At 42.0% G+C, this 19,144-nt stretch overlaps 1 protein-coding gene across 9 annotated transcripts in view; it reads right to left on the reverse strand.

The window, feature by feature from the left end:
* The window catches only part of FBXL20 (F-box and leucine rich repeat protein 20), a 592,644-nt gene that overhangs the window by 215,486 nt on the left and 358,014 nt on the right, over positions 1-19,144 (reverse strand). For all 9 annotated transcript variants that reach the window (XM_073608335.1, XM_073608334.1, XM_073608339.1 and 6 more), the window contains exon 13: positions 5,877-5,933. In XM_073608335.1, coding sequence (XP_073464436.1) covers positions 5,877-5,933 — 57 coding nt within the window. The remainder of the gene's footprint in view (positions 1-5,876; positions 5,934-19,144) is intronic.

Here is a 19,144-nt window from a genome sequence, read left to right on the forward strand (position 1 = left end):
TATGCTTGAGGCTTGAAGTGTCTTGGCTAACACTTCAAGCTTCAAAACAAAAGGCCAGGTTTACATTTACATTTTTAAATACTTTTTTGTTTCATAGTAACAGGTTGAAAGCAGACAAGTATTCTCAAATATGGTAAGAAGTCAGCATCCTTATAACAAGACGTTACATTTTGTAGTCACCAAAAATAAGAAAATGTTACATTGCGTGATCTATTTGATGGTATATTTCCTTATGAAGGAGGAGGCAGGTTAACTAAGGCTACTCCATTGTTATTGCCCAGTAACACCAGTATTGTAGATGGACTATCTCGGTACCCAGTAAACGGACGCATGCAGATATGTTAAAAAGTATACATTTATTAAGAATATTATTTAAAAATAGATACAATGGAGTATGTGACAAAATTATAAAAGGTAACACATTAACGGTTATATATTCTGAAACCCATCAGGTAAGTGGGAGCAAAAAGATGCATGTAGGAGCAGATCCTCGATTCCTTGATTGTCGCTTCTTCAGGAGTATTACCCAAAGCATCGAAAATAAACAGATATAGTCCAATAGTTACATAGAAAAGAGAACAAATTATTATTAAATCGCTTAATTAGAACTATCTTATAAAGAAGGGTTGATGGAATGTAGTAGACAGTTGTCTAACTCACCAATGAAGGCCCTGTGAGGGCCCTAAGAGACGGCTATTGAGACACCACAGGCGGGTGTCCCACCCCGGGCGGAACACAGGAGGCAAAAACGTGATATTGGCTGAAATAGGATACAAAGGTTCTAAATAGAATGATAAGTATGTGGTGGATTTTCTTTTTTTTTCTTTATTTTTTTATACCTGAACTATACATTTACTCCAGTGCTGTATATTCTCTACAGATCCACCGGGCTATTATCTTACTAAAATAAGAAACTGTTGCTACCAGGCTTACCCCCTTCTTCCACACCTCTTTCTCAACTGAGTTGAATTACCAGTGTTGCCATTCCCGGGTGTTAAAATCCAATAAGGACACCACAGGGTGGGTACTTTTTCAGTGTAACCCCCTGTGCACCCACTGTTCTACCCTGCTTCCTCCTGCCTCTCCAACTCTCCCTCTTTCCCCCCCCTTCCCTCCCCTCTCCCCCCTCTTCCCCCCCTCCCCCTCCCCTTTTCTTCTCCTCCCCCTCCCTCTTTCCTCCCATGTCACTTTCCCAATTCTTTCCTCCCTTCCCCTTCTCTCCCTCTTCCTATCCCGGTTCCCACCTCGATGTGTATGCACAAGAGTGGTTCCCACTACATACTTATCATTCTATTTAGAACCTTTGTATCCTATTTCAGCTAATACCACATTTTTGCCTCCTGTGTCCGCCCGGGGGGGGGGGGGACACCCGCCTGTGGTGTCTCAATAGCCGTCTTAGAGCCCTCACGGGGCCTTCATTGGTGAGTTACACTACTGTCTACTACATTCCATCAACCCAACTTTATTTGATAGTTCTAATTAAGCGATTTAATACTCTTTTCTATGTAACTATGAGACTGTATCTGTTTATTTTAGATGCTTTGGGTAATACCTCCTGAAGAAGCGACAATCGTCGCAAAACTAGTCGAGGATCTGCTCCTACACGCATCACTTTGCTCCCACTTTCCTGATGGGTTTCAGAATATATAACCGTTAATGTGTTACCTTTTATAATTTTGTCACTTCCTCCATTGTGTCTTATTTTAAATAATTTTCTTAATAAATGTATACTTTTAACATATCTGCATGCGTCCATTTACTGGGTACAGAGATAGTCCATCTACAATACTGGTGTTACTGGGCAAAAACAATGGAGTAGCCTTAGTTAACCCGCCCCCTCTTTCATATTCTATCAGAATTATGGTACCCACCCCTACCCATTATATACATATCCAATGAGCCAGCACTAATTCAACATATTTCCTTATGTCCAAACCTTAGATTTTCAACAAGGGATTTGTCTTGGCTGTGCCTCAACATCCTTTTTATATGAAAAAAAATAAAAATACTTTATAAAGGTAATGAATAAGAAATATATCTCTAAAGTGGTTAAAGAGAAAGTTGTGGTCATGCCCTAGTGAGCCCATCTAGGGATTGGAGAGTGGGAGTGGTGTATTTGGGATGGGATATTTAAAAAAATTACTAGATGGGTACCTTAACGATCACAACATACAGGGATATACAATGTACTATTGACATAAACAAGCACACTCACACACCACAGGTTGAACTGAATGGACTTTTTTCAACCTTACCAACTATGCAACTATGTTTTTAGAGGCTTCTCAACTAAAAGTCTGAGAATACTGCAGCTAAAATGAAAACTATTTTAATCCAACTGCAATATTCTCTGAGTTTAGAACTCCAAATAAAACAGGTGCAAGCCATCTCTTAGGGGAGCAAGTAACTTAGATTCAGTAAATAGTTTTGAGCTAGACACAATATAACTGGATATTAACCACTTGTCTCCGGGAGGTTTTACCCCTTTTATGACCCTGGCATTTTTTGCTATTCAGCACCGGGCTACTTTAACTGGAAATTGCTTGGTCATGCAACACTGTATACAAATGAAATGTATCTTTTGTTTATTTACACAAATAGAGTTTTCGTTTGGTTACAACTGTTTTTTTTTTTTATTTTTATTATATAAACGAAAAAAGGCCAAAAATTTGGAAAAACAAAATAAAAATAAATAGATTTTGTTAAAGCATATGCAATAAAAATCAAGTTTCTTCATAAATGTAGGCAAAAATGTATTCTGCTACATGTCGCAAGCACTGGCAGTGATCAGGGACTGATCCAGCTAATGCTGCATTTTTGGGGACACTATACTATTTAAGAACCTAGTATACAGCCGTGGCCAAAAGTTTTGTGAATGACACATATTCATTTTCACGAAGTCTGCTGTCTCAGTTTTTATGATGGCAATTTGCATATACTCCAGAATGTTATAAAGAGTGATCAGATAAATTGCAATTAATTGCAAAGCCGCTTCTTTGCCATGAAAATGAACTTAATCCCATAAAAAACAAAAGCATTTTCACTGCATTTGTGAAGAAGGCTTCAGGGCACCCAAGAAAGTCCAGCAAGTGCCAGGACTGTCTCCTACAGTTGATTCAGCTGCTGGAATGGGGCACAACCAGTGCAGAGATTGCTCAGGAATAGAATCAGGCAGGTGTGAGTGCATCTGCATGCACAGTGAGGCAAAGACTTCTGGTAGGAAAAAAAAAAATCAGGGACAGACTGATATTCTGTAAAAGGTGCAGGGATTAAACTGCTGAGGATTGGGGTAAAGTCATTTTCTCTGATAAATACCCTTTCCGATTTTTTGGGGCATTCAGAAAAAACCTTGTCCAGAGAACAAAAGGTGAGCGGTACCATCTCAGTCCTGTGTCATGCCAACAGTAAAGCTTCCTGAGACCATTCATGTGTGGGGTTGCTTCTCAGTCAAAGGAGTGGGCTCACTCACAATTTCGCCTAAAAACACAGCCATGAATAAAGAATGGTACAAAAACATCCTATGAGAGCAACTTTTCCCAACCATCCAAGAACAGTTTGGTGATGAGCAATGCCTTTTCCAGCATGATGGAGCACTTTGCCATAAGGCAAAATTGATAACTAAGTGGCTTGGGGAACAAAATATCAACATTTTGGGTCCATGGCCAGGAAACTACCCAGATTTTAATCCCATTATGAACTTGTGGTCAATATCCTTCAGTCAGGATGTGGCCCAGAAGTTGATTGACAGCATGCCAGAGCGGATTACAGAGGTCTTGAAAAAAGAAAGGTCAACACTGCAAATATTGACTCTTTGCATAAACCAAATGTAATTATCAATAAAAGTCTTTGTTGCCTATGAAATGCTTGTAATTATACTTCAGTATACCATAGTAACATCTGACAAAAACACTAAAGCAGCATACTTTGTGAAAATTAAGATTTGTGTCATTCTCAAAACGTTTGGCCACGGCTGTAGTTCTGATCATGATCAAGATACTGATCAATGCAGACACTATGTATATGGTGGTAATCAGTGATAGTGGCAAACTGGTGCTGACACTGGCTCGGAGGGACACTGCCACGGACATCACTAGTAACACTAATGCAGTGATAATACTGTACATTGAAATTGTACTAATGGCACTGGCTGGGTGACAGGGGTGATCAGAAGGGCAATCAAGGGATTAACTTTGTGCCTAACAAGTGTATTCAAATGTATGTGTGCTGCTTTTACTCACAGTTCTGGCTGGGTTTCTCTCCTTGCGTTCAGTTCTGAATAGCAGGGAGAAATCCAGCCAGAGCCTGTGTTTACAAACACACAAATCTGTGCTCTGATTGGTCACAGTCGATCAGCAGGTATACAGCCCAAATGATTGGCTGTAACCCGCTGACAAACCCGTGCTGTGTCCAATCACAGCACAGGTCAGCAGGGGACACGCGCATGCCAGTAAGTACACTCTGTACATAGCAGTACCTGCCTGTGCTGTCTGCTAGCAGTAAATGTACAGTTAGCGGGCAGCAGGTGGTTAAGATTTATAAGTAATAACAAAAGAGATTGTTGATTCGGGAATCATCCTTTTGGGGATCAAGAAGGAATTTATCCCCTGTTGGAGTAAATTGGACAATGTGTTATAGTTTTTTTTGCCTCGGTTTCAACTTTGGGTATAGTATTCTGTATATGGAGGCTTTCTATTTATTTATTTTTTCTATTGTTTTACCTAGAGGACTTGTGCCTTTTTTTAACCTATGTAACTTCCTTCAGTGATGTTGTACCTGGGCCCAAGCATGAATAGGGTGATATCACTACCTTTACAGTCCAATGCCTGGCACCTCAAGGTATTTTGGTAGCAGATGTGACAAGGAGCAATGGAGAAGCACCGAAGAGGTGAGCTTTACACAGACACTGTCACTTTGCCCTAAACAACGTGGCAATGTCTCCTTCATAGTCTTCCTATCGCATTTGTTCTAAAACTATTCTTCCATGCCATAACAAAGTTGCTTCTTTACTGCAAGAGTTGTGATAATTACCTAGAAGAGATAACTGTCAAGAGAAAACATGAACCTTTTTCCAGCATGGCTTTAAAAGTAAAAAAGCAGCTAAAATCAGGTCATCAATTCTTTCCATGCCATCCAAATTAATGTGAACTGCATGCTTTTTTTTTGTCGTTTTGGATAATGTATGGCAAAAGTTAAATTTGTACCCGATCTTTATTGCTGTCTGCCAATTTTAGGAATGTCATACTTTCTGTACTGGTGGCTGCTGTCACTGGTAAGGGCATGAAGAAAATATCTTCAACATGGAACATTTTATTTTCATTGCCAACCTGTTCAGAAGATTCCAACTTATTCCCTGCTTTTGTGACTTGGTTTGCACCAGTGCGGCTTTGAAATCACATTACTGCAGCGATTTGCACTGTCGATTTCATTGTGGATTGCGACTTCCTATAACAGAAGTCTATGCAAGTCACAACGAAATTGGTAAAAAGTAGCGCAGGAACCTTTTTCATATATATGAACGGTTCCCATTGCCGGCAATGGGGTGTGACTTGTCATGGGATTTGGAACTGTTAAATCGCATGCATGACAAGTCGTACTGGTGAACGGAGGTTAATGACGCCAGGACAAAAAGTGAGGGAAAACCTTCCTAACAGGAATAGCAACTAAGTCATCTACACTATCCAAAAAATACACTACTTTTTTTCACATTTGGTCATCCAACAATCATTACTGTTTTGTTGGCCATAATTTTCATATTTTCTACTGTTATAATCAAATACATTTTCTGCACCAGTTTCTTTGATTCTATTGTGCCAATAAACCTCAAAGAATTTAAATAAAAACTGCACATCACCCCTTCCACACAAAGAAACACTCACCAACACTTGCAGCCTTGGACAGTGTATGGAGAGCTGGATAAGAGTGCTATCTGTAATCTGCAACAGAAACAAAGGTGAATGAATGATAATGTAGTGATGTATTTGCCAAATCTAAACCCCCGATATCTGAAATGGCACTCAGAACTACAAGTGTTTGGATCACATAACTTCTCAATTTTAATCGTTTTTCTTTATTATGCCACAATACCTTTTCTACTAATTTATGTATACATCTCTGAAGCTTTGTTTTTTCACACACAGAATATACTGTATATGTAAACCTTTATGAAACCAAACCTCACAATATTAAACATATGTTGTCAAAATACGACAGTGATTTTTTGTTTTGTTTTGAGTAAATCTAAGCCCACGAGCCCAAGAACAAAAATGTAACATTGCAGTTCATCAATCATTAGATGTGTTGGCTGCATTCGTTTTCTCTTCCAGGCAGGCTTCCAGGTGATCCTGCCAATAAAATGATTCCTGTCCTAGGATGACAACATTCACTCACCTTTAGTTATCAATGAAGTAGCACCGCTGTCACACTAGGACAGAGCTACCAAATACCTACCCCTCTTCTCTAAGACACAGCGGAGTAGGGGGGAGAGGTGTTTGTAGTCTTCGGAGATATTTGGGAACAACACAACTTGTAAGAATGTCAGTACAGGCAGAGAACACATGAAGTTTAAATGGCTGACAAGATTTCTTGCAGGATCAGTTGATTTTTGCACTTATCAAGCATTTATAGCAAAACACCTTTTAATTTTACATCTAAAGTGATTGCAAAAAATCACCTTGTAAAAACGACCCATTCAGTTTAAAATAGAAATGAAAGGCAAAACATTTGTGTATAGATATAAAAAATAACATTCTAAATACCCTTTTCCCCTTTTTTATAAGTGATCACATTTCCTCTGTTATCAGCTGCATAAGAACTGGGGGAGGAGAAGCAGTAGCACATTGAGCTTCCCAGTGAATGGCTGTGCAGCAGGGGCATGTCAGGACAAGTCTGATCATTGGAGGAGAGCAGGATAGCAAAGCTAGAGAACTGACCATGCATGGTGTGCTCTCATGCTTAGTGTGGTCAGTTTTTATCAGGAAAGCAAGGGGACTAGCAGGATCACCAGGGATTTCACAAAAAGGAAGCAATACAAAGAGAACAGGATACTTTCTAATACATGTACATGGTACAGCAGGCACATACAGTGAAGGAAAAAAGAATTTGATCCCCTGCTGATTTTTTACATTTGCCCACTGACAAAGAAATGATCAGTCTATAATTTTAATGGTAGGTTTAGAGAGAGACAGAACAACAATAAATAATAACAATAATAAAAATATCCAGAAAATGCTTTTCAAAAAAGTTATAAATTGATTTGCATTTTAATGAGTGAAATAAGTACTGTATTTATCAGCGTATAACACGCACTTTTTTCCCCTTAAAATCAGGGGAAAATCGTGGGTGCGTGTTATACGCCGATCCCCGCTAATTGTGATCCATCAGCGGCGATTGCCGCAGACATTCACATAGCATGTAGTTTTAAATATGGTGCCATGGAGTTCGGAGGGACTCGGCGGAGCTGAACAAGCGCCGCCGAAATCACAGTGACTGGGCGGAGCCGAGATACACAGTCGAGTGTTCTCGGCTCTTTCTGGCGCCGCTCACAGTCACGCCCAGTCCCGCCATTGGACCTGTGTTATGTCCATCATAGGGCGGGACTGGGCGGGACTGTGAGCGGCGCCGGAAAGAGCCGAGTACACTCGACTATGTGTATCTCTGCGGCGTTCGTTCAGCTCTGCCGAGTCCCTCCGAACTCCACGGTGCCATATTTAAAACTACATGCTATGTGTATGTCGGCGGCGATCTGTCCAAGCATGGACACTGGGGGCAAGGCTGCACTGACCACTGGGGCAAGGCTGCACTGACCACTGGGGCAAGGCTGCACTGACCACTGGGACAAAGCTGCACTGACAAGGCTGCACTGACAAGGCTGCACTGGGGCAAAGCTGCACCGACAAGACTGCACTGGGGCAAAGCTGCACTGACAAGACTGCACTGGGGCAAAGCTGCACTGACAAGACTGCACTGGGGCAAAGCTGCACTGACAAGGCTGCACTGACAAGACTGCACTGGGGCAAAGCTGCACTGACAAGGCTGCAATGGACACTGGGGCAAGGCTGCACTGACACTGAAAAGGCTGCAATGACACTAACAAGGCTGCATTGATGGGCATTTTAATGTAAGTTTTTTTTCCTTAAAATTCTCTCCTAAACTTGCGGTGCGTGTTATACGCCGGCGCGTGTTATACGCCTATAAATACGGTATTTGACCCCCTATCAATCAGTAAAATTTCTGGCTCCCAGGCCTCTTCCATACAGATAACGAGCTGAGATCAGGAGCACTCTCTTAAAGGGGCTGCTCCTAATCTCAGCTTGTTACCTGTATAAAAAGGCACCTGTCCACAGAAGCAATCACATTCCAATCTCTCCACCATGGCCAAGACCAAAGAGCTGTCCAAGGATGTCAGGGACAAGATTGCAGACCTACACAAGGCTGGAATGGGCTACAAGACCATCAACAAGCAGCTTGGTTAGAGGGTGACAACAGTTGGTGTGATTATTTGCAAATGAAAAACACAAAATAACTGTCACTCTCCCTTGGTCTGGGGCTCCATGCAAGATCTCACCTCACTGAGTTTCAAAGATTATGAGAACGGTGAGTTTGCTAATGAACATCTGAATGATTCGGTGGAGAACTGTGAGAAAGTGTTGTGGTCAGATGAGACTAAAATCCAGCTCTTTGGCATCAACTCAATTTGCCGTGTTTGGAGGAGGAGGAGGAATGCTGCCTATGATCCCAGGAACACCATCCCCACCGTGAAACATGGAGGTGGAAACATTATGCTTTGGGGGTGTTTTTCTGCTAAGGGGACAGGACAACTTCACAGCTTCAAAGGGACAATGTACGGGGCCATGTACCGTCAAATCTTGGGTGAGAACTTCCTTCCCTCAGCCAGGGAATACACGGCTAAGGCAACAAAGGTGTGGCTCACGAAGAAGCACATTAAGGTCCTGGAGGGGCCTAGCCAGTCTCCAGACCTTAATTCCATAGAAAATATGTAGAGGGAGCTAGGGCTAAGGTTCAAATTACCAAATGTCAGCCTCAAAACCTTAATGACTTGGAGAGGTTTTGCAAAGAGGAGTGGGACAAAATCCCTTCTGAAATGTGTGCAAACCTGGTGGCCAACTACAAGAAACATTTGACCTCTGTAATTGCCAACAAGGATTTTGCCACCAAGTACCAAGACATATTTTGCGAAGGGGTCAAATACTTATTTCACTCATTAAACCACTTCCCGCCCGCCAGCTGTCAAATGATGGCTGGGCGGCACTGCTCTCGTTCTTGGTGGACGTCATATGACGGCCCTCCAGAATGACCGCTCTTGCACGCCTGTGGGGGCGCGCATCGTGGCGATCGGTGGTGTGGTGTGTCAGTCTGACACAACGCTACACCAATCTCGGTAAAGGGCCTCTGACGGAGGCTCTTTACCACGTGATCAGCTGTGTCCAATCACGGCTGATCACGATGTAAACAGGAAGAGCCTTTGATTGGCTTTTCCTCGCTCGCACCTGACAGATGCGAGTAGACGAGAGCCGATCAGCTGCTCTCCTGACAGGGGGGGTCTGTGCTGATTGTTTATTATTATTATTATTATTATTATTATTATACAGGATTTATATAGCGCCAACAGTTTACGTATCTCTATACAACTTGAGGGTAGACAGTACAAATACAATACACTTTGATACAGTAGGAATCAGAGGGCCCTGCTCCTTAGAGCTTACAATCTAAGAGGGAAGGTCAAAAGATACAAGAGGTAATAACTATAGGTGATGTGCTGATTGAGAAGATAAATGTACAGTTGTTAGGTGGGGGCCAGATAGGCTTCTCTGAAGAGATGAGTTTTCAGGGATCGTCTGAAAGTGAATAAAGTAGGAGAAAATCGGACGGATTGGGGTAGAGCATTCCAGAGGATGGGGGAGGCTCTGGAGAAGTCCTGAAGGCGAGCATGGGATGAGGTGACAAGGGAGTTTGAGATCAGGAGGTCTTGGGAGGAGCGAAGAGAACGATTAGGTTGGTATTTTGTGACTAGGTTAGAGATGTAACTGGGGGCCAGGTTGTGTATGGCTTTGTAAGTTATAGTTAGTATCTTGAATTTAATTCGGTGACTGAGTGGCAGCCAATGGAGGGATTGGCAGAGGGGTGTAGCAGACGCTGAGCAGTTTGTGTGGTGGATGAGCCTGGCAGCAGCGTTCATGATGGACTGAAGTGGGGATAGCCAATTTAGAGGTAAACCAATGAGGAGGGAGTTGCAGTAGTCGAGGCGGGAGATGACCAGGTAGTGGATTAGAAGCTTTGTGGTGACCTTGGTTAGGAAGGGGCGTATCTTGGAGATGTTGCGGAGATTGAGGCGGCAAGCTTTGGATAGTGATAGAATGTGGGGTCGAAAGGTTAGTTCAGAGTCCAGGATTACACCTAGGACCCTGGCGTGGGGAGATGGGTTGATAGTTGAGCCGTTGATATTGACAGGGAAAGCAGGGGAAGTGGCACCTGAGGGAGGAAATATCATGAGCTCGGTTTTGGATAGGTTGAGTTTGAGGAAGTGATGTGACATCCAGACTGATATGTCTGCTAGTAAGTTGGTAATGCGTGAGGAGACAGATGGAGAGAGCTGGGGGGTGGAGAGATAGATTTGGGTGTCATCAGCGTAGAGATGATATTGAAAGCCATGGGAGGCAATCAACTGACCCAAGGAGGTGGTGTAGATTGAGAAAAGGAGAGGTCCAAGAACAGAACCTTGGGGGACCCCAACGGAAAAAGGAAGAGGAGAGGAGGAAGTAGAGTTGTAAGTGACACTGAAGGAGCGGTGTGATAGGTAGGATGAGAACCAGCGAAGAGTACAGTCACGGAGACCAAAGGAGTGGAGTTTTTTGAGGAGGAGGGGGTGGTCCATTGTATCAAAGGCAGCAGAGAGATCCAAGAGAAGTAGTACAGAATAGTGTCCATTGGCTTTAGCCATTAGTAGGTCATTTGAGAGTTTAAGGAGAGCAGTTTCCGTGGAGTGTTGAGGGCGAAAACCGGACTGGAGGGGATCTAGAAGTTTATTCATGGTCAGATGGTCGCTTAGTCGGTTGTAGACCAGTCTTTCAAGAAGTTTGGAGGAGAAGGAGAGTAAGGAGATTGGACGTAAGTTGTTGAGATTGGTGGGATCCAGTGAGGGCTTTTTTAGAATGGGGATGACTAGCGCATGTTTTAGAGAGTTTGGGAAGATGCCACAGGAGAGGGAGAGGTTGAAAATGTGAGTTAGAGAGTGTAAAATCGAGTCAGAGGGTGAGCGTAGCATTTGCGAGGGAACAGGATCCAGGGGGCAAGTGGTTAGATGGGTGCTAGATAAAAGTTTAGCAACCTCAGTAATAGTAACAGGGTTGAATGAGGGAAGTAATGATTGTATCTGTGGACATGGGGTGTTGCATGGGGGAGGTTTTTGCGCATTGGTGATCTCCTCATGAATTGTATCAATCTTAGTTTTGAAGTGATTGGCAATCTCCTGGGCAGTGAGTGAGTTGGTGGGTGGAGGCAGTGGAGGACAGAGTAGAGTATTGAAGGTAGAGAAGAGTTGACGTGGACTGGATGAGAAGGTGTTAATGAGTGTGATAAAGTAGGTCTGTTTGGCAGTGTGAAGGCAGGAGTAGTATTTTAGGAGGGCAGATTTATATTGTGTGAAGTCTTCCTGGGTCTTAGTCTTATGCCACAGGCGCTCAAGAGCGCGGCTACGTTTTCTGAGACTTCTGGTGTCATCTGTTTGCCAGGGTTGTAGCAGTCGGGGCCTAATTCTGCGTGTAGTGAGGGGGGAAAGCTTGTCTAGGGAGGAAGACAGTGAGCTGTTGTAGATGAAAGTAGCTTGGTTGGGGCAGGACAGAGGTGAGATTTTGTCATAGAGGTGATCAGTAGCAGAGTAGAGAAGAGAAGGGTTGAGGTGGCGAAGGTTTCTACGGGTAACCGTTAGGCGGTTGGAGGGAGAAGAGGTGGAAGACAAGGAGAGAGCAAAACTAATAAGGTGGTGATCAGAGAGTGGGAGTGGATTGTTGGAAAGGTTGCACGGAGTGCATAGGTAGGAGAAGGCAAGGTCAAGGGTGTTGCCGTTGGAGTGGGTAGGAGCCGTTTATCAGCGCAGCCCCCCCTTGGATGCCCGCCCAGGACCACCAGGATGCCGCCAGGACCACCAGGAATTGCCACCACACTGGACCACCAGGTATGCCACCCTAGACAACCAGGGAAATGCCAATCAGTGCCCAGGCAGCTGCCAATCAGTGCCCATCCCCAATGCCTGCCAGTGCCATCAGTGATGCCTATCAATGCCATCTATCAGTGCTGCATATCAGTGCCCATCAGTGCCACGTATTAGTGCCGCCAATCAGTGCCGCCTATCAATGCCACCCATAACTACCCATCAGTGCAGCCTTTCAGTGCCCAGTGTCGCCTATCGGTGCCCATCAGTGCTGCCTATCAATGCCCATCAGTGCTGCATATCAGTGCCACCCATCAGTGCCGCCTCATTGGTGCCGCCTTATCAATGCCCATCAGTGAAGGAGAAAACTTAGTTACAAAATTTTATAACAGAAACAAAAGAAAAACTTTTTTTTTCCCAAAAAATTTTAGGTCTTTTTTTATTTGTTTAGCAAAAACTAAAAAACGCAGCTCCATTTGTGGGAACAAAATGATAAAAATTCTGTTTGGGTACAGTGTAGCATGACCGCACAATTGTCATTTAAACAGTGACAGCGCTAAAAGCTGAAAATTGACTTGGGCAGGAAGGGGGTGTAAGTGCAAGTGCAAGTGTAAGTAGTTAAAATGCATTAAAAATCAAAATGCACTGCATTAACATGCAAATCAATTTATAACTGTTTTGAAATGCGTTTTCTGGGTTTTTTTGTTGTTATTCTGTCTCACACTGCTGAAATAAACCCACCATTAAAATTAAAGACTGATCATTTCTTTGTCAGCTCCCCTAAGAAAATCAGCAGGGGATCAAATACTTTTTTCCCTCACTATATCAGGAATATGAAGTGTTAGGGTAACAGACCACAGAACAATAAATATGTTTGTTGTTAGGATGTACATACACTTTAAATCTGTGAGCCATGCAAACCATCAACTAAAATTAAAAAAAAAAAATTATTAAGCCCATCTACACAATATAATTTTCTCTCCTTCAGGTCTGATGAAAGACATCTATGGAGGAACAAATTGAGACATCTTGGACAGCAACCTAGTCTGGTAAACATTAACTAAAGGCACATAAATGGGTTCCCTGTGTGAGGACCATGTTTACCCACACCCCACTGATGCCAACTGGGATGCAGTGGCTTCCCACACTGCTCCCAATTTGAAATTTGCACAGCTGCGGGGGAGCTTTTCTACTTAAAGTGTATATGCAGAATAGCATGCTTGTTATACTCACTGTGGAAACTAAGGGATTAATCCTCTGCATTGTGTAAAAAGGCTGTTTGGTCATGTATGCACAGAGCCTCCCCTTTCTGCATTGTCCCCTGGCCAAGTCTGGATAAGACACAGTGAGTGGAGTCAGGCTGCACATGCTCAGTTTGGTCTCTATTGCTGGAGAGAACATTTCCTGTTTGATCGGGGCTAGTCAGGACATGTGTTATTGACATTACACATTTGGGCGTATATACAGATCCTAAATGACAGCCCAGTCCCTCCCTCTTCCTCCATGCCCAGTAACTGAAAAAGAACACAGTGGGTGGGATGTCACATCTTGATTGATGGATGATCCGCTTCTAATAAAAGTATGTGGATACAGGCTTTAGTGGATTTCAAGAGGCAGTGATTCCCATAAACAAGATAACACTACTGTACATGCTACTGCAGTGTTCTATATTACACATGCAGCAATCAGCTATGATGTCCATCCCATCTGGCACCCCACTGCCACCTTGCTAACAACCCTACCTCCAGTCATCCTCATCACACTAGGTACCACACTGTCACCTTGCTAACACCCTACCTTCAGTCATCCTCATCACACCTGGCACCCCACTGCCACCTTGTTAACACCCTACCCCTTTGTCATCCTCATCACACCTGGCACCCCACTGCCACCTTGCTAAAACCCTACTACCTATCATCCTCATCACACCTGGCACCCCACTGCCGCCTGACTAACACCCTACCTCCAGTCATCTTTATCTTCATCACACTTGGCATCTCACTGCTACCTTGCTAACACCCCACCACCTGTCATCCTTATCACACCTGGCACATCACACCTGGCATCATAGTTATATACAGTGGGGAAAATAAGTATTTGATTCCCTGCAGATTTTGTAAGTTTGCCCTCATACAAAGAAATTAAGGGTCTATAATTTTTTACCATAGGGGTATTTTAAATAATAGAGACAGAATATCAACTAAAAATACAAAAAACACATGATAAAAATGTTATAAATTGAGTTGCAGTTTAGTGAGTAAAAAAAGGAATTTGATCTTCTACTAATCAACAATAATTCTGGCTCATGTGGTAGACAGATTGGTCCTGTTAATGTAAGAAGGTGTTTCTAATGACAACTCGTTATGTGTATAAAAGACACATGCCCACAGAATCTCTTTCTTCCATTCAAACCTCACAATCATGAGCAAGACCAAAGTCTGTCAAAGGATGTCAGGGACAAGACTTTAGACCTGCACGAGGCTGGAATGGGCTACAAGACCATCAGCAAGACGCTTGGTGAGGAGAAGACAACTGTTGAAGTGATTATTCACAAATGAAAGAAAAACAAAATAACGATCAATCACCCTCTGTCTGGAGATCCATGCAAGATTTCGCCTCATGTGGTAAGGTTGATCATGAGAAAAGTGAGGGATCAGCCCATAACTACGCAGGAGGAGCTTGTGAATGATCTCAAGATAGCTGGGACCACAGTCACCAAACAAACCATTAGTAATACAAAGTCCCCCTCCTCAAGCAGACACATGTACAGGCCCATCTGAGGTTAGCCAATGAACATCTACATCAGGGGTCTTCAAACTGCGGCCCTCCAGTTGTTCAGGAACTTCAATTTCTATCATGCCTAGTCATGTCTGTGAATGTCAGAGTTTTACAATGCCTCATAGGAAATGTAGTTCTGCAACAGTTGGAGGGCCGTAGTTTGAGGATCCCTGATCTACATGATTCAGAGAAGGATTGGGAGAAAATGCTGTGGTCAGATGAGACCAAATCAAGCTCTTTGGCATTAACTTGACTCGCCGGGTTTGGAGGAAGAAAAATGCTGACTATGACCCTAAGAACACTATCGCTACAGTCAAGCACGGAGGTGAAAACATTATGCTTTGGGGCGGTTTCTCTTCCGACTTTGCCGCATTGAGGGGCCAATGGATGGGGCCATGTATTGTAAAATCTTGGATGAGAACCTTTTTCCTTCAGCCAGAACACTGAAGATGGGTCTTCCAGCATGACAATGACCCAACACATACCATCAAGGCAACAAAGGAGTGGCTCAAGAAGAAGCATATTAAAAGTCATGGAGTAGCATAGCCAGTCTCCAGACCTTAATCCTATAGAAAATTTATGTAGGAAGCTGAAACTTCGAATTGCCAAGCGATAGCCAAGAAACCTTGAAGATTCAGAAAAGATCTGTAAAGAAGAGTGGACCAAAATCTCTGCTGAGATGTGTGCAAACCTGGTAACCATCTACAAGAAACGTCTTACCTCTGTGCTTGCCAGCAAGGGTTTCTCCACCGAGTACTAAGTCATGTTTTGCTTGGGGATCAAAAACTTATTTTACTCACTGAACTGCAACTCAATTTATAACATTTGTATCGTGTTTTTTCTGGATTTTTGGTTGATATTCTGCCTCTATCGTTTTAAATACACCTATGATAAGAATTATAGACCCTTCATTTCTCTTTGTAAGTGAACAAACTTACAAAATCTGCAGGGGATCAAGTAATTATTTTCCCCACTGTATATATAAATACATACACACACAAACGCAAATATATTAAATATTTATTTAATCGGAAGAAAAAAAAGATATATACAGTGGATAGAAAAGTCTACACACCCGTGTTAAAATGTCAGGTTTCTGTGATGTAAAAAAAAAGGAGACAAAGATAAATCATTGTTTGGTGAATGGATTGCGCTAACTTCTGTAAAAAATATATTACCACTCTTAAGACATATATATGAAAAAAATATATATATATCTTGTGCTATTCTGTGCCGACTATTAATCTATATGTGTGTCCAAGTTTTAACACCACATCATTATCCTTATAACAATACCACCGTTGAGAATACCTTGCAGCATTGCCAGCAGCTGATCATTACAAAAGTGAAAGTGCCAAATATCAAAAAAAAAAAATAAAAAAATATAAACCAAAAAAATATTATGTGCCAATATTACTCTCTATCCATTAGATCTCAAATTATCAACATATATGTGTGCAACACAGTACAACCAATGTCCTCAACATATATGTGTACACCACAGTACAATGAATGTCCTCAGTGAGTGATCACTCCTGTGCAATAATAACGTTCCGTCTCAATAATTAGTGCTTCAACTTCCACCACTTAACGTGACTTCACCACCACCTAGTGTAATGGCCACTCACCAGATATATCAAAATATGCGCCTTTGGTTCATTTGTTTAGGATAACCACTCAGTTTTTGATGGATCCAGCAGCCGCCCTCCCAAGCAGTATACTAATGCCTCTTGCTCTACTAGTTCTCATAAAGACATATGGAAAGCCATCATAGCGTAGTATATATCTATTTTATTAAAAAAGTTAAAAAACACACACAGTTAAACTCACATGTTATAGTGCCTCTAAGCCGGCACCAAGCTGATCCAGCCGTGTATATGGGGAGGGGAGTCTCGATCTATCTCCCACTCTATCCCTGTGTCTCCTAACAGTGGCGTGCGTTCCAAGCCTCACTTTCGTTAGGCCGGAAGTGACGAGAAAATTTCCCAGCAGCTTCTACGCTTTTCGCAATACAGTTTGCGTCATCAGGAAGCTGCTGTATCAATGCCCGTCCTCCCCTTTATACCACCTCTAATCATATAATATCCAATCTACGTACCAAACAGCCGGAGATGGCCATGCCGCAATACCGGAAGTACTCAATACGCCATTTTGACTACTGGATCCTATGCCCACTTTCCCTATGGATATCTATTGCTGTTAATTGCTGTTTATGTCCCTGCTGGCCAAAATCATTGCCTTCCTGCTCTGTGTCCTGCATTTTAAATATTATATGGGCACCTTCTAGCTATATACCGGGTTACCCCATGCACACAGCTGAATCACTTTTACAATTTTACAATTCCCAGTCTATTTAAAACCTGCAATATCCTGTTTTAAAACCATATATCATCTTTAAATACACATTTATAAAAAAAAATAAAAAATAAACAAAATATAATAAAAAGCCAGATCACAGACCCATGCACCAAAAAACAATACTGAAATAAAAATGAAAAGTGATCAGGATATCATCTATAAATCTTTTTTATTTAGATTTATGGAGAATAAATATGCCCCAAGTGTGGCCAACATTTTCCTGAATAAGTGGGAAGAAGATCGTCTGGGAAGGCAGTCAGGAGAAATTAAATGAATTTGTTCTGCACAGAGGTGCGAACCAGTATGGTATCAAATTCACAGTGAATGTATATCATGAGACCATACATTTTTTGGACCTGGAGATATTTAAGAATAGAGATAGACTAAATACTAGGAGGATGCACACGCTGCGGGATGAACAGCTACTTGATCCGATTCACTCTCATGTCATCTATCAATATATACACCTATGAACATCAACTTTTGAGCCACCTTCAGGATCTGCCTCTCGGCCTCAGTGGAGCCTCAAGCATTTAGTTTACGCCCACATTTCCTGGGCTTTTCTTTTCTTTTTGAAGAGAACAACATATATATACTCTTGGTGGAGTAAAAAAAAAAAAAACACTTCTACCTGTTTACATCATCTCCAACACATAGATGTTTGTTCAATTTGGAATCAAGAACATACTTGTCAGACAGACCTTGTCACTGTCGCTGTTTTTAATCACAATTTTTATGGAATGTCAAGTCAGCCAATACAGTGTTTAATAACTATTTAAAGCATACACTACCCCTGAGGAAGGAGTTTAATTGACTCCGAAATGTGTCGGGTGAAAAAGTACTGCTTTAAAACTCTGTATATACACGATTGTAATACTGATGGATTTACATTCCTAAACAATAGATGTTATAATTGTTGTTATATTTTATTATGTTAATTCAATAAAATTATATTTGTACTAAGTATACCTCTTTTATGATTGCTACATGTGCCTGAAAAGTCCACCACTAGGGGTCCCCCTTTGTTGTTATGTATAGACTAAATACTAGAACACACTTTAAGGAAACCGATAGAAACGGATATATTCCGTTCAGTAGCTGCCACCACCCGCAGTGGAAGAGAGCAATACCCAAGGACAATTTATCAGAATTAAGCGAAGCTGTGATTTGATGACAGACTACCAAGAACAAACAAGGATTCTAATAGGAAGGTTTGTGGATAAAGGCTATGACGGGGAAGAGTTGAAATGCATAAGAGAGCAAGTAGGGCATCTAGATAAGAATGATTTATTACAGAGTAAGAATAGGTCAAATAAAGTTAAGGATAAGGTCCCATTTGTCACAGGATTTAATAGTCAATACAAGATATTAGAAGGGATTGTGAAAAATAATTGGCCGATAATCTGCAATGACCCACACGAGCAAAATCCTCCCATCAAATCCAACATTTATCTACAGAAGAGCAAAGAGAATAAGGGACGTGATTGTAAAAAATGTACCTGACCCACCAAAAAAATGACAACTTTTTTCAAGCTTAAAGGTTTTTATAGATGTGGAAAATGCAAACCATGCAGGCTTGCAAATAAGGTAGATAGGAAAATTACAGTATTTCAATCCTACGCAACAAAACAGGAATTTAAAATTGATAAGCTCATAACATGTGGTAGTACACATGTCACCTACATACTGGAGTGTAGTTGTGGGCTGCAGTATGTAGGTAGAACAACAAGAGCCCTGTCTGTTCGAATAGGAGAACATGTGAGAAACATTAAAAAGGAATACAAACACCACAGTGTCTCAAAGCACTTTAGGGATGTACATAAAAGAGACCCACGACACCTC

Source organism: Aquarana catesbeiana, linkage group LG12, assembly GCF_042186555.1.
Source record: "Aquarana catesbeiana isolate 2022-GZ linkage group LG12, ASM4218655v1, whole genome shotgun sequence".
Classification (NCBI taxonomy): domain Eukaryota; kingdom Metazoa; phylum Chordata; class Amphibia; order Anura; family Ranidae; genus Aquarana; species Aquarana catesbeiana.